Source organism: Pipistrellus hanaki, assembly GCF_964339955.1.
Source record: "Pipistrellus hanaki genome assembly, chromosome: 9".
NCBI classification, from domain to species: domain Eukaryota; kingdom Metazoa; phylum Chordata; class Mammalia; order Chiroptera; family Vespertilionidae; genus Pipistrellus; species Pipistrellus hanaki.
The window spans coordinates 68639135-68656624 of NC_140511.1; the positions used below are offsets into that span (position 1 = coordinate 68639135).

Genomic DNA, 17490 nt, shown 5'->3' on the forward strand with positions numbered 1-17490 from the left:
GAGGAAACTCTACCTGGAGGTTAAATGAACTCTATCTTTGTAGTATGGAAAACTCCTATGAAAAATTAATGTTAAGCCAAAACCGGTTTGGCTCAGTGGTAGAGCGTCGGTCTGCGGACTGAAAGGTCCCGGGTTCAATTCAGGTCAAGGGCATGTACCTTGGTTGCGGGCATATCCCCAGTAGGGGATGTGCAAGAAGCAGCTGATCGATGACTCTCTCTCATCGATGTTTCTAACTCTCTCTATCCCTCTCCCTTCCTCTCTGTAAAAAATCAATAAAATATATTTTTTTAAAAATTAATGTTAAGAAAGTGATTTATCTCTGCATTAGCTCTGGAACACCTGGCAGAAGCAAAAAACAAAACAAGCAAACAAACAAAAACCACAAGAACAGATAAACTCTCTGGAAAAATGCTGCTTTATTCCCAGTGGCAAAGATTTGCACAGAAAACCTATGGAAGATGAGTTTACATTCTAAAATTATAAAAAATAGCAGAAAACAATGCAACAAAAGCAATAGGCAGCACATAAATGATAGGATTAGAGACCTTAAAAGGAAGTTAAAAATTGGAGAATATAAAGTAAGTATCGCAAATAATTAAAGATACAAAAGAATGAATTAAATATATAAAAAAAGACAATGGAAAAAACTGGGGCAGGCAGATTTGAAAAATAATAGCACTTCTAGAAATATCCACTAAAATTAAAATCTCAATGGATGGGTAAAAATCACACTGGTCATAGCTGAAGAAAACAGCAAGTTAGATGTAAAAAATTATCCAGCATGAAGAGAGATAAAAATATGGAAAACATGAGAGGAAAAAAATCTGAGAGACATAACAATAGAATAAAAGAAGTCTATATACATTAAATAGGATTCCAAAAGGAAAGATTAGTGAGTGCTATGTAATATTCAAAAAGAAAATGACTAAGAATTTTCCAAAACTGATTAAAGACATGAACCCCAAACTTAAGGAAAAATCACTCTCAAAAGCAGCTAGAGAATGGGAATTAGAAAATCACCATTTGGCAACCATTATAACAATTGATTCAGGCAAGAAATCATCAGTGTATGCTAAAAGTAGTGGGTGAAAGTTTGAGGAGTGACAGGATATTTATAGTCTCAAAGTATTTCCCCACCAGTGATTCCATACAAGAAGTATGTGGGGGTAAAGGTATATCATATCTGCAACTTTCAAATGATTCAGAAGGAAAAAAGTATGTATATATACAGGGGTTGGCAAAAGTAGGTTTATAGGTGTTCCTATGGGAAATAATACGTTTCCTAAATAATAACACAAGAATAAACTGTCTTGCATGCTCACAACTATAAACCCACTTTTGCCCACCCCAGTATATACAAACACACAACATCTATAATAAAAGTGTAATATGCTAATTAGACCGTATGTCCCCCGGAGGACCTTCCAGATGAAGCCAGGGCTGCGAGGAGAGCCCAGGTCCTGAGTACCAGAGGAAAGCTGGTGCCGGCAGCTGGGGGAAAGAAGGCCTACTCTTGCACAAGTTTCATACATCAGGCCTCTAGTATATATATATATATATATATATATATATATATATATATATATGTGTGTGTGTGTGTGTGTGTGTGTGTGTGTGTATATATATATATATATATATATATATATATATATATAGAGAGAGAGAGAGAGAGAGAGAGAGAGAGACAGAGAGAAAGAATAAAGGAAATGTGGTAAAATATTAACACAAGGAATATGAATGAAATGTGTACAGAACTCTACTATTTTGGAATTTTAAGTCTGAAATTACATTAAAATAAAAAAATACAGAGAATTTTAGGTCTATTTAATCAAACAACAAAATGCAGACAGAAGAACATACATTTCCAGCAAATCAAAAAAAGGCTGAACCTTCCAAGTATAATAATAAAACGACTCAGAAATTTAAGGTGTTATGTGTCCAGGAAGAGGAACTCTGAAAACAGGAATAATGAGCAGTTGGTCCCAAGATCCCTTAAACTGATAGGCACAAGCAGGCCAACTCTCTTGCTGTCCTCTTAGCAGGGGAGGGCAGTTTATTCTTGGGAGAAAATGAGTCAGAGAGATTCCATACTCAGAGAAACTAGGCATGAAAGGCAGGGTAAGACACTATACTGAACAGAGCAGAGCAAGTATTCATCTATAAAATGAAGGAGAACCCATCTCCTTCCTCCATTCAGCTCCCAAAAAGCATATAGCCCAGACTTATCCCTCCTCTCCCACACATCCAAGCAAAAAGATTAGTCTCTGGATCAATGAACCAATCCAACAGAAATAATCCATGAATATCAACATTTGGACAAACAACCAGGTCCCATCCTCTAAACCTAATAAGGCCTATCAGTTCACAAGCCTTACCTGTGTACAAAGAGCTTCTAATCAGCTTTGAGTGCCACACTCTTAAATAAGAGCAGACTGCTGAGAAACATCAGGCTATTGAAGAAAGTTTCCAATATGAAAGATAGAAAATAGCAAAATGAAAAAGGAATCAAAGGAAACAAACAATACAAGGAGCTAAAGAAAAATTAAAACCACAAGTATCTTCAGAAAGAGAAAATATTGTATCCTTTAAAAAAATAAGACTAGGAACCTATAAAAAAAAAAAAAAAGATTAACTAGTAGTCAAGAAAAAAAACTTAGAAATTAAAAATGCACAAATTTTTTTAAAAAATAAGTCATTCGATAAAATTGAGAAAAAATCTAAGAAATTAAACAAAACAAAACAAACAAAAAAAAAACCATTAAACAAAGAGGTAATAAATAGGACCGAAGAAATAAGAAAAATAAGAATCAACCTAGTACATTCATCATTTAGACCACATGTGTCAAACACAAGGCCGCGGGCCAAATCCAGCCCGCCAGGCCTTGCAATGTGGCCCGCACCGCGCTGTCATCACTGCACTCCGCTGTCAGTTTATGACATTGTCAGTTTATGACTGTTCAGTAAGCCATTCGGCCCGCGATTTAGGCTGGATTTTAGATTTTGGCCCCTTCTCTGATTGAGTTCGACACCCCTAATTTAGACAATGGAAATTCCATAAAGAGAGGAAAGAAAAAAAGGGAAAGAAAGTAATTTATATCTATATATATAAAAAGCTAATATGCAAAGTGTCCCCTCAGGAGTTCGACTGGGAGAATGGGAGTTCGATCACTTGCTATGACATGTGCTGACCACCAAGGGGCAGTGTGGAGAATGGCAACCAGTGGTGGAAGTGGGGTGCAAAGGGAGCGAGGGAAGGAGGAAGTGGGAGAGGGGAACCATGAGGTAACAGTGCACAGGTGGTGGCTAGGGAAGGAGATGGGGAGGCAGGCGGGGAACCTGATCAGCCCTGATCTCCAGCCAGGCCTAGGGACCCTTCCCATGCACGAATGCACTGGCTCTCTAGTAAAAAATATTAAACACATAAATTTCTCAGAAATAGACATGAACTTCCAAATTGGTATCTAATGAACAAAACAAAACAAAAACACCACTCATACCAAGGCATACATACCATCATAAAATTTCAGAACATAAAATTCCCCAAAAAAGATTAAAATGTTACATATAAGGATCAATAATTAGAATGACATCTTACTTTTTGATATTAAAATGGAAGCTTAGAAGTCAATGGAACAATGCTGTCAAAATTTTGAAGAAAACTCACCCCAACCAGAAATGTACACTAGTCCAACTATTAATCAAATGTGAAATGGAATACATTTTCAGACATGCAAGGTGACAAAAATTCATCTCCCTATAGTCCCCTTCTTAGGAAGCTATTGTAAAAAAAAATAAACCAAAAATGAGGATGATGTTGGAACCTGGAAACAGAATCCAACAACAAAAAAAAGAGAATAAAAGGGAATTTCCATAAGCATAGTACACTGAGTTCAGGATGACCACTGTAGAGGAGACCTAAGAGCAGTCAACCCAGAAAGAAAAGTCGTATAGTTTACATGTGCTTGACCATTTTATTCTTTTGTTGAAGAATTTAATAAAGATTAATTAGTGATAGGAACATGAAAAACTAGAAGGAAAAAAAAGAGGCAGTTATTAACTATCTGGAAAATAAAATGCTACACATTGTTTACTGCTTGGTTCAGTTGAAAATATTACTTACACAGTCGTAATAATGTATACAATAAATACTACATTAATAAAAAATGATTCAGCCCTACTGATAAGATGGAAGAAAGAGAAATGTGTAGAAGAAGGGAGAACAGGAGAAGTGCTAACTCAAAGGAAGCAAAAAGGTAATGTCTATGACTGAGAAATCAAAGAGTAGCATGAAAGCATTTTCTTAGAAGACGGGAAGATAAGCAGCAGAGGGAAGCCTAAAGAGTTGAAAGCAGCTGCCCTTTAGGAAAAGTCTTACTTCTGGTTATATGCTGTATTTAGTATTTGAATTTTAAAAGCATACGAGTGTTAAGCTGTACTATTTTTTCAAATATAAAATTAAGAAATATAGCTGAGATAAAAAATAAAGAATCTCCTTCTAGATGGAGCAACATGAATATTTTTCTACTCTGAAGCTGTAATGACTGTTTATTAGAAAATTATACTTTAAATATTAATTATTTAGAAGCCAGGTATTTAGAATAGGATATCAGAAATAGAAACAAAATTTATTAGTTGAAATACCCAACAACTACATTTTCCTGGTTACTTCTGCTACTGGATCATTTAAGCAGACTTTGAGGGAGAATTAAAATGGCCCCTGAAACGAAGAGAAAGGGAATTTGATGCGCTAGTAAGTGAGAGTTGGGGCATGAAGGATGACTTTGCCAAACATTCAATGTGTTCTTAATTACTCTGCTGCCAGATCAAGCTCCCACAGACTCCGAAAAACTCTTCTACTCACTGCCCTCCTACAAGCTGTGTGATGTAAAGAAGCAGCCAGGTTTTGATTCATGGCCACTGGAGCCATAAAAGTGGACTCTCAAGCAAGCAGCAGGGGAAGGACTGCATCCAGGGAAACAATGTGCACAGATTTACCAGCCGCTACTGGAGTTGCCGTGCGGCTGAGATACACAGGCACACCCATCTCTCTCTACTCGGAAGGGTCTGGGTGCCCGTGCAAAGACCTGATTGACATGACCATCATCTTAGCAACACCTCTGGGTCTGGCTTTTCATATTCCTACATACACTCCCTCCAACCTCCCACCCCCCAATCTGGATCTGGCTAGTGAGCTAATCTTTTTTTCCTTTTTCTTTCTGACCACCAGAACCGGCCAGATTCTTTGTTTGGGACACTGGATCAAGCTCTTTGGATCTTCCTGCACCTCTCTTTCTGCAGACCCAACTTGGCTATCTTTATTCCCTAGCTGCTGATGACCAGCGAACAGCTTGTTTCCACAGAAGTAACTGCAGACAGCAGACAATTCAAAGGCAAAGGCTGCTCAAAGAAAGGTCTGGAATTTGGGGTAATATAATGGGTTGCTTGTGCAACTGTGATCCTATCAGTGTGATACATCTAAAAACAAAGACTTCAAAAAGCTTAAACTTACTTAAAATTCAAGCTAAAATTTCTAAATTCCATACATACTTTAGTCATATCTAGGCAGTGGGAGGAAAAGGGGAGAATGAGCCCAGAAGGCCTCCTGGGGGGCAGAGTAGGCTTTCAAATTCCAGAGGAACATTCCACAACCTGGAAGTTAAAGGGCACTGGGTTGAGTTAAACAGACTGCTAACCTAGTATCTTTTCAACTCAGAGCGCTGCTTCAAGCATCTGAGCTGGTGCTTCTTCAGCCTGCAGAGTGATTTATTGCTTGTTAGTGTTTACAGCTGAGTGATATTTTCAGCTGCTTGTACAACTATAACCTTTGTGAGTGAGAGCCGCTGTCTGGACATCTCTAAGTACAAGCAGCCCTCTGAGTTCTTCATGCAGCTGACACAGATGTAGCCTGAACTCAATCTCTAGATGCTTCTAATCCAAGCCCTGAGGATCCAGAAGAGGAACTAGGTGGGAAGAGACGGCTAAGCTAGCCTTCTCTGGTCATGGTGTTCGGACACACACAGTGAATCAATCCCACATCAAAGTATGGTCCCTAGACCAGCAGCATAAACACCACTTGGGAACTCGCTAGAAATGCAAATTCTAAAACCCCGCCCAGACCTACTCAATCTAAAACTTGGGGTAAAGTGGCAGCAATCTGTGTTGTCCCAAGCCTTTTGGGAGATTCTGATGCATACCAAAGTGGAAAACACTTCCCTAAGACCTTAGGGGACTACAGCAAGCTGCCTCATTTTACCCACAACTGGGATTCCTGCTCCTCACGGGTGGTAACTGCCAATCAGGTACGCTTATGCCATATCCCACCTACTGACCCCTTCCCTTTCTGTCTTCAAAAACTGGACTTGGACTGAGGCTAACAGGGAGTGAAGGTAAGTGGCTAAATCGCCACTCTGGCTAGATTTCATAGGAATGAGCTCTTGGTTTTCAACCTTATTCCTATGCTGAATACAATAACCCATTTTGAGTCACTTCTCCACTTTCCACATCAGTTTTTATCAATAGCCATGGGGCCCCTGCCCTCTCCCCTACTAGTACAGTCAAGGAAGAAAATAAACAAATGTGGAATTGCTAGTGTTATTTATAATAGCAAATTTGGAAACAACCATCTGTCAAAGGACTTGGTACATAAAATTATGACACTGAAAAGGTAGGAAATAATCTTTTAAATTACATTGTAGAAAAATAACATGGGGAAATATTCCACCCTACAACATGATTTTAGGGTTATATTACATTTAGTTTTTTAAAAGTTATTGCTGAGAAAATATGGTTTGGGTGACATATGCCAGGAATCCAAATTTCACAGTTCCTGCCTACTCCATCCCCGTATCACATTTCAGTCTCTGTCCTCTAGACATGCGCACATCTGGCAGAGAACCAGAGGCAAGGCAAGGGAGGATATCCAAGGAGATTCCCACTACACACGCTAGGCCTAGGTGTAGGGATGAGGCCTGCCAAGGAGTAAGACCAGAAATGACATTAACATTCGGAGTGACACAGGTGTGGAGTATTTGGGGAGATGATGAAGTTTTGCTGATATGTGCAAAAATGGGGAGGAAAATGAAAGCATGAAGAGACTGGAAAGGCAGTAAAATACAGACAGCCTTGACATGAGGAGCTAAGAAAATTAATGATAAAAACAAACTCATTCCCTCATGAAGAAGAACCTTAGCTTGGTGAGAAATTCCTCCCAAAGAAGAGATTCAAAACAAAGGGCCAAAGTCTCTAACCAACAGATCTGCTTCTTAAAGTTATGCTCAAGAATTATTTTGTCAGACTTCTTCAAGTTTTGAGAGTGTGACACAATATGCATAACGTGATCAGTCTCCTACTTGGTTACAGGAAAGAATAACAGGGCATCTGGTGATGCAAATACTGGGTTTCTGCAAGGCCACCCCACAATATCTTCATAATCCACATAACTGGTTTTGTTGTTTATTTTTTTATTGACTTTTAGAGAGAGAGAGGAAAGGAGAGGGCTAGAGAGCCAGAAACATCAATAAGAGAGAAACACCATCGATTCGTGCACGCCTCCTATTGGGGATTGAGCCAGCAACCCGGGCATGTGCCCTGATGGGAATGGAACTGTAACCTCTTGTTTCCTAGGTCAATGCTCAACCACTGAGTCACATGAGCCAGGCTATTTGTTTTTTATAACATTAGATTAAGGCAGCAGCATCTGGCCAAAATAGGGCTCCACTCTCCCTTTCTCTCCAGCCTGAGCAAGCTCACTGCACGGCTGTAGGCCCTTAAAGCATACGTTTGAAAAATCAGACCTCCCTTGATTTAGTCCCCAAGATCCATGCCTACTCTCACCTCAGGGTCTCTGATATTGTAAAGTTGATGGAATCCAGAAGGGAAACTCTCCTGCAAGTTGGGTTTCTAGAAATCATATCTAGAGTAGGTTAAGTATTTCTGAAGGGAAGGAGCAAGAAAAAACCCACCTGAGAACCTAGAAATGTGATAAACACTAAATTTCCCTGAAAAGGACTATTTAAGAAAGAGTTCAACATAAAAATTTGACATATATTTTCCAACTGCATATCAGGATGTATGCTTTTTACACTTATGTTCTTTCCCAAATTTGACTATGATATTTTGTCCTAAATTAAAGCACATCTATTTCAAAACTGCAAAATGTCATGTACTATTTTCTTCTAGTTTATATTCTCATGAAAGACAAAAGTCCAACCATTTATTCTTATTACACTTTTCTTAGTGCTTTAGATAAAAGTACAGAATCAAGTCCCACTGTGCCCACACTTTCTGGCTGGGTCATGACCATCCCACCTGCAGGAATTCTCAAGCAGAAGAACAGATGTGATGCTCTTTGTCTCAAACTTGTACCACATGCTTGAAATAGTGGAAATGTTTCAGCCCAGAGGAGGCTCAATGGCTCCAATAAAATTCCATAAGCAGCCGAAACCGGTTTGGCTCAATGGATAGAGCGTCGGTCTGCGGACTGAAAGATCCCGGGTTCGATTCCGGTCAAGGGCATGTACATTGGTTGCGGGCACATCCCCGGTAGGGGGTGTGCAGGAGGCGGCTTGTCGATGTTTCTCTCTCATCGACGTTTCTGGCTCTCTATCCCTCTCCCTTCCTCTCTGTAAAAAATCAATAAAATATATTTTTTAAAAATTCCATAAGCAATTCAAAATAATCTACAGGTGGAAGACCTGGGTTCTCACTTGCTTACACAACTTGCCAATTATCTGACCTCAGATAAGTCATTAGACACCGTGAATCGCATTACATCAGCTTTACAGCAGAGAAAGAACTGGTCCTTCCCCACCTTCCCACAGGTGAAGGTCCAATAAAATAATGGATGTCACATCAGTGAGTGAAGCTTGGATGGCTCAAATCCTGAGATTCCAATCTTTCTCCTCCTCCTCTTCTTTACATATCAAGGGCTTCCTGTCTGAATTAAATTGTCCTAGGAATTGTGAGGAATAAAGAGATAAACCAGAAGTTCCCCTAAAACTATACAGGGAATTATGCTTCTATGCATGTTAAGTGATAGGAAAGAAATACAGGTAATATGCTCTAAGAGTTACGAGGAGGAAAGGTTACTGCCTGCTTAGGGGTCCAGGAAAACCTCATGGAGGAAGGGGTATATGAGTGGGCCACTGAAACCTGGATCAAATGTGGACAATTAAAGGCAAGGGTGATGAAAGGCATGTTAGTGAAAGGACCAACAGTCACAAAGGCACAGAGAAGGAAAAGCACAGAGTATTCCCAGGGAAAAAAAGAGAAATCTAGAACTCCGTTACAGAACAGAAGGAAATGAAGCTAACAATGCAGACTGGAGGAGACCGAGGAAGGCCCTGCAGTCAGACTGAGTTTGGACTCCAGTGCCATCCTCACCCAACACCCCATGTGCCCACATCCTGTGTGGATAAACTATACCATAAACTACTCAATTTTCCTAACCACCTTCTTTTGCCAGTTCAGACAGTCAGTTCTCCAGGATATTGCTCAAATTTATCCTCCATTAGGTCTCACCTAGATTCCTGAAATCGTCTCCTGTCTCCAGTCTTGTCCCACTGCAATTGATCCATTTTCCACACTGATGTAAGACTGACCTAAAACGCAATCTCACCACATCATACCCGTTTAAATGTTTCAGTGATTTCCTGCTACTTGCAGATAACTCCAACACCTTCAGTAAGACACAGGTATTTGGTGATCTCTCCAGGCTTCATCCTCTGCTGCTCCCTCACAAGTCTCCTTCACTTCTGCCACACTGACCTTGAAATTCCTTAAAATACCATGCCTCTTCACCCCTCGGCACCTCTGAGTTTGCTGTTCCATCTGGATAAAACTAACTTTCTCTCTTCCTCTGACTAGATAATACCTACTCTTCTCTTTTATTTTGTATTGATTTCAGAGAGGAAGGAAGAGGGAGAGAGAGAGATAGAAACATCCATGATGAGAGAGAATCATGGATTGGCTGCCTCCTGCAGGTCCCCCATTGGGGATCAAGCCCACACATGTGCCCCTGACCGGAATCAAACCTGGGACCTTTCAGTTCACAGGCTGACACTCTATCCACTGAGCCAAACCAGCTAGGGCCCTACTCTTCTTTTAACACTCAAATTACATTTAACATTGTTGTAGAAGTACTTGCCAATGCAATTAGATAAAAAAATAAATAAATAAAAGGTTCAAATGTTGGGAAATGGAAGCAAAAATTAGCATTTGTAGATATGATTATATATCTAGAAAACATAAGAGAATCAAATGTTAAAAATGAGACAATTGTAGATTTCAATAAAAGAATACACAATGTATATACAAAAGCCAAAAAGGTATGCTGGCCATGAAAGATCCCATGTTCAATTCCAGGCAAGGGCACATACTCGGGTTGCAGGTAAGGGGGGGAGGCGTGTGTGTGCAGGAGGAACCAATCAATGATTCTCTCTCATCATTGATGTTTCTATTTCTTTCTCTTACTCCCTCTCTGAAATCAATAATTTTTTTTTTAAGTCAATAAGGTATCTTTATACAAATGGTAGCTAGTAGAAAACTATAATGTCAGAAAGTATTTCTTCATAGGAGCGTAAGAAAGATATGATATCTAAGAAAATGTTTCAAGACTTATGAAGGAAAATGTTAAAATTCTACTAGAAAAACAAACCTTGCTTCCAGATAGCAATGTAAACTCCCCGAAGGCATGGACTTTCTCTGCTTTGTTCACGGATACATTTCAAGTACGAGGAACACAACCTGGAATGTGGCAGGCACTCAATAAAAACCTACAGAATGGATCTAAAAATCTAAAAATTCAATGTGGCAAATCAAACTACAAACTGGGTTTATATGTGTATTCTGAGGGGGGCTGACAGAAATATCAACCTTCCACTTAAAAAATACATATAAGAACAATTTTCCTTAGAGCAAAAATTCAAGTATTTAGGATTACAGAAGGCAAGCAGAACCAGAATAATCAAAATGTTATTGGTGAACTCTAAGTTGGTATAGTCATTTGAAAGGACCATTTCTTAATACCTATCAACATCAAAATGTGTTTATTCTTCAAGCAATTTCTCTGCTAAAATTAATTCCATAATTATAATTATAGTCACACATTTCTGTGCAAACATATATAGAAGAATGTCCTGCCGAAACTGTTTGGCTCACTGGATAGAGCGTCAGCCTGCGGACTGAAAGGTCCCGGGTTCGGGTCAAGGGCATGTACTTAGGTTGCGGGCAAATCCCCAGTAGAGGATGTGCAGGAGGCAGCTGATAGATGTTTCTCTCTCATCGATGTTTCTAGTTCTCTATCCCTCTCCTTTCCTCTCTGTAAAAAAATCAATAAAATATATTAAAAGAAGAAGAATGTCCCTTGTATTACTGTTTGAAAATGGGGGGTGGGGGGGAACAATCTAAATTTCTATCAATAACAGATCTGTTATGTAGGATACACCTAACTGGAATACTATATACCATCCTTAAAACTGAAGTACAATCATCCACTGGTATAGCAGGGGATTGGTTCTAGGACCCTCCCCCAGGGAAGGGTCCAAAATCTGCAAATGCACCAGACCCTTATAAAAAACGGCATATTGTTTGTATATAATCTATATTTGCATAAAGATGACAGCAGGGTATGCCCTACATATATCACTTCATTCCTATGGATTCGATATTGTGCTCAGCATATGGCAAATTCAATTTTTGCTTTTTGAAACTTTCTGGGATTTTTAAAAAATAATTTTGATCTGTAATTGGTTGAATTCACAAATGCAAAACTCAGAAAATTGAAACAGTGGACATAGACAGCCAATTGTATATTATCCAGAATGAAATGGAAATAAGTCAATGATCTATTAAAGCAAAAAAGACAAGGTGAGAACGATGTGTGTCGTATAATCCCATTTGTGTTCTGAAATTATATAACTAATAGAAGCCGGTACATGGATTTGTGCATCGATGGGGTCCTTCAGCCTGGCCTGCAGGGATCAGGTCAAAACCAGCTCTCCAACATCCCCTGAGGGGTAATGGATTGCGAGAGGGGTTTTTTTGGGGGGTGATATACCCCAGAATCGGGCTCCCTTCTCTCTGGTTCCAGGTGTGTCACCCAAAAACCACAGCTGCCAAGTCACCTCAGGTCGGTAGCTCCTGCATTGAGCGTCTGCCCCCTAGCGGTCATTGCACAACTTAGCTACCAGTCGGTCGGTCACTTAGACTTCTCTATATATAGATGCTTATGTGTGACTACAAACATTCTGTAAGTTTACCTTTGGTAATGGATTCAAGGAAGGAGATGAACAGAAGTAAACTTTACCTCAAGCAGAACAGAAAGGTTTTGCTTTGTTCATTTTTACCATAAACTCTATATTTACTTCCTCTCAGGCATTCGTTCAGGAAGTGTTGTGACCCCTCCCGCCGAGGAGGGCTGCCTCCCCCTGTGCTCCCACGGCATCCTGTACACCACTCTACGAGAGCACTTCACATTCACTTGCAGCCTTACTCACTGGCTTCCCCAGTTAGTGGAGGTTCTTTTGAGGGCAAGGACTGGCTTCTTTTTCTATATTCTCAGCACCTGGTGGAGTGCTTGACACATAGCAACTGCTTAGTAAAGATTGGAAGAGGAAAGGGATGGAGGGAAGGGGGGAGGGAGGGAGAAAAGGAGAGTCCTATATGAAGATTAATGAGGCAGCAATATACAGCTCTTCTGAGAAGGTCAAATCAGGAGACATGGAGGGTTGGCCGGAAAGAGAACAATGATTAGAATGAGGAATGGAGTTATCTTACATGAAAGTTTGGGGTCTATGAACTAGACAGCCAGATGCTCCAAAGCAGCTAGAAAGCAGTAAGTTCCAGCCCCTCAGCCTCGGGCATATCCCATGTAAAAGAAGATGCGGCCACCCCACCATGCCACAAGGGCCTGTGACTCCTTCAAGCAAGGAAGAAGCCCCGAGGTCAGCTTCTGATCATCTCACAGCTCTGCAGGAAATACCCAGGGACCTCTGCAAGTGGCGTGGCAATCCATGCTGCCCCTAGATCACCTTTGCTAGCTATTTTCCTCACAAGGTGTTAGAAATATTCATTGAAATAATCCATGTAAAGCATTTAGCCCGGTCCCTGGCAGAGAGTAAGCACTTAAGATAGAAACTATTATTATTAAGTAATTTACAGAATCTCTTCAAGAGTCTAAGCACTGCTACTGCAAGGCATCAGGAAGGCTTCATTTCCAACAAGACCCAAGCCTCCCCGCTGATCTTTGCAATAAACATACTGTCTTCCTAAGCACACTTAAAACAAACTAGGATCTGCTGCTTTTGTATTTTTTACTTTTATCATCATTTTAGAATTAAGCCGGCCTTATCAGACCCCAAGTATAACAGCACGCTTTCATTTTAGAAAGCTAGAATTTAAATATCCTTTACAAATTCAGTACATTTTCCTTTGTCCCATCCCAACAGCTGGACCGTGCCCAACATGGCTAGCACTGGAATTCACTTACCACAGTCGGAGGGTCATTCCATTCTTCATAGGAGATGGCAGCATAGGGGTAAATCCGGTCATTGATAATCTGCAGGGTGGCCAGGGCGATGGCTTTAATTGACTGGAAGTATGCTTCCCAGAACCACCGTGCCTGCAAAGAAAACAACACAGTTTTAAGTGAGCAAACAAGTGAGATAGAGTAAAAGTGATTATCAGTGCCGTTTAAATATCCGATGTCCTTACTGATTCTTTTCTGCTTGTGGGTGCACATATGTATAATATATGTTTTTATTTCCACACTCTTACTTTCAAATTTGTGTCCTCAAGGCTTATTTCTTGTAAAAAAGAACATAAATAATCTTAATATTTTATCCCATCCAAAAATCTTCAACATTCCAATTGTACATATAGTCCCATTTACAGTGTAATCATTCAGTTGGTTTCATCTGTTCTTTGGTCCTTTATTTCTCCTTTATTGCCTTTAAAATTGATCAAACAAATTTAATTATTATTCCATGTTATTCTTTATTAGATTGCTGGTTTTTTAGTCTTCTGTTATTCTTTTAGTAGCTATTAAAGTAAGCATCATTGATTTATGTATGATATTATATTTCAAATTAGTAATTTCACAACTTACCAAATATAAGAAAACCTCTGTTTATTCTCTCCCATCTACTGCATTATCAGTGCCAAATATTTTTCTTCTACATATTTTCAATAGCATAAGACATTATTATTAATTTTTAAGGTAAATTCTCATTTCCAGTTACCATATATTTTCCCTTTCTGATATTCATTTCTTCATGCACATTTGAGCTTTCATCTCAAATTATCTTCCTGCTACTTGAAGAACTTGTTGGTTTTGTGGGGTTTTTTTGCTGCAGGTCAGCTGACAGCAAATTCTCTTAATTTTTATTTTTTTGAAAATTTCTTTTCCCCCCACATTGGCTTTGGAAGCATATCTTTGCTAAATAAAAATTTTTAGGCTAGAAATCATTTTCCCCCAGCACATTATAAATACAATTTCATTGTCTTCTGGCTTCATGCAATTTTTGCTAATAAATAAAAGCTGTTGTACTACATGCCTTTTAATTCTAACTGCAGTTAAGCTTTCTCTGTCTTTGGCTTACAGCAGTTCAACATCATGTGCCTAGGTTTGCCTCTTTGCATTTACCCTACCAGAGTGCAGAGCTTCTGATATCTGTGGTTTGATGTCTTTCACTGCTTTTAGAAAACTCTCAGCCAAAATTTCTTTAAATATTGGTTCTGTCACCTTTCTCTTCTTCTAGGGCTCTAAACACACACATGAAATGTTTTCACTGCATCCCATGTCTCTTATTCTCTTTTCTGTATTTTTTCTCTCTGTGCTCCAATCTGGATATTTTCTCCCAATTTTCTCATAGTCCAATAATCCTTTCTTCTTTTTGTGTGTGTCTAAATTGCTATTAAACTCATGTGTTGAATTCTTACTTTACATTTTTCACTTCTTTCATTTTCATTTGACTTTTTAAAAGCAGAATTCATCTTTGTTGAAATTCTTCTATTTTATTGAACATAGTTTCTGACAGATAACACCAATATCTGAATCACCTATAGATCTCTTTCTACTATCTGTTTAACCTCTTCATTTTGTCATTTGGTTTCAAATTCTAGAATGCCTCTTAATTTTTCATTTGCTAGCTATTTTGTATATGCCGAGGTTCTGTATGATACATATTATTTTCCTCCTAAGAGTGTAATATATTCTGTCAGGCACAGTGAATGCAGTCAGAACACTTTAATCCGGTTAGTGGTTGGTTTTAAGTTTTGTTAGGGCCAACTTTTTTCAGATTTTTCTTACTCTTAAAACATGGCCTTTTGGAGCTTTCAGTTAAAGCCTGAATTAATTACGAGGACCCTTCCATCTTGGCAGGCCTGAACACACCTTTATCTTGTCAGCACTATATACGATTTACACAGCTTGTTAGGCACCCGGCTTTTCTTTCTGCAGAGATTCTTAGAGTCTTGCTCTGATCATGTGCACCTTAGAAGTTAGCAAATACCTCAAGGGACATTGCATGCCCATTTTTTTCTTATTTCCCTGTGGTCCCCTTTTCCCTTGGATTCTGTCTTTTAAATTTCAAACACTTTCATAAACCCTAACTCCAGCTCTCAGCCCTGTGGGACTACTGCTTTCTGCTTCAATACCAGCTACTCTATCATCATCCAATATAGTCTTCTGAAAGAAGACAGCTTCTTAGCCAAGCAGAGTTTAAAACTCAAGTTATTAACAAAGCAGGATGCTGGTCTAGATGATCTCAACTTCATTGAGACCTACGATTCCACTCAAAATCAAAGATCATTAGGATTTACACAGGGGTGAACTATGAAAATTTAACACAGGAAATTGGAAGCATAACCCAAAGAAGTGGAGGAAAAAGATACTTTCTAGTCTAGACTTGCCAACTTTGGTTCTGTTGCTGGGCAAGTCCTCAATTCATTAGTTAAAGCCCAAGATTACTTCTGAGTTATGTGACTATCCTCTCCACTAATTGTGTAAAAAAGGCAAAAGCATCACAATGAGAATTTCTCCTATTCAATGAAAAGCTGAAACAGATTTAGCTTCCAAAGGCATCTGACTTAAGCTGTCTTGTAGTTTCCCATCTGGGTACAGCCTGCTGGCTGCCTGCTGCTGCTTCTCCAACTCATTCCTGTGTAAATTCATGTTGCTGCTTCCCTTACCCCCAATATGCCATCATCTAGTCAAAATATTTACAATTTCTGAGACCTGAAAGAATATCTCTTCTCTATGAAACCTTAATTGACCACCCCAAATATCAACTATCTCCCATTACTATGAAATTCCACAGCACTTACAGCCTTTACCTTACAGGTTAGTCCTGTTATATACTGTCCTATAATTGTTTTGCTGTTATTTCAGATGATCACTTTTCTCTCTCCAGCTAGATTATGAGTTCCCTGGGTGTATAAATAGGCTTTCTTTTCTTTTTTTACTAGCATCCTTGCAAATGTAAGAATGTTTTACCTGCTACAAAGCTCTTTTGTATCCATGATCACCTCTGCTCTTTATAACCAGCTTGTCCCTTATTCGGAACAGATACGTACAAGTTTCATTTCATATGTGAGATACAAAGATGTTACGTGTCAGAGTCACAACTAAAATCCATGAATCTTAACTATAACTCTAAACTCAGACCTTCCCCTATTCCATTCCAGAGAATTCAGAGTATCAGCACATGGTAAGTTTTAGGAAATAGTTCTTTTTCAAGAAACTGAGAGGTATAAAAATGCACTAAGAAGCATGAGCCCCCACACAAACACACCCATCCTAAAATTTACTTTCCTTTCTATCAAGAAGGGTCCATCATCATATGTTCTTTTATTTTAAATCATATTCAAATTAAACCATGCTCAAACTTAAGAATTTCAAAGCTTTATGTTCATATTTAATCACAGTGGAGACAGCAGCCTTTGGGATTTATAGGAAACAATGACTTGATAACAAATCCATCTAGAATACCAGCCAAAGGCACAACTGTAGGACAGAGCTTCTCATTTAAGATGTCTCAAATCATCTCCCTCTGTACACCAAATGGCAAGTCACTCTACGGAAGCAAGCTTTGCCAATAATCATAGCTCAAATGTTTCAGCCTGAGGATAAGTGAACTTGTCAGGCTTAATTGTTTCTGCAGGACCTCTGCAACACCTTGAAGTGTTTAGAAGCATTATAATTTACAGCCCCTCCAGAACGCAATGGCAGCCACTTGTCGGTAGAGAGAAAGAAGTCTGCAGCTATCCTGGCCATACCCAAATGCAAAACCTTATGTTTGGGGGGTTTTCTCCCCTAAAACATGAGCCACATTTATCTCTATCTGTAAAGTTTAAATGAGGGATTCTTTACAGCTGTGCAAAAGCCCCAATCACCCTACACTGTGGGAGCTACCCAGTTAAAAAGTTAAGTCACATGTGAACTGGGCATACCAACATAACTGTGGACAAAGTGTTTAACCTTTCTTCATT

General features: G+C 39.1%; 1 protein-coding gene across 1 annotated transcript in view; it reads right to left on the bottom strand.

The window, feature by feature from the left end:
* EXT2 (exostosin glycosyltransferase 2) overlaps window positions 1-17490 on the bottom strand; it is a 108669-nt gene that overhangs the window by 47075 nt on the left and 44104 nt on the right. The window contains exon 8 of the mRNA XM_084894494.1: window positions 13490-13621. Coding sequence (XP_084750620.1) covers window positions 13490-13621 — 132 coding nt within the window. The remainder of the gene's footprint in view (window positions 1-13489; window positions 13622-17490) is intronic.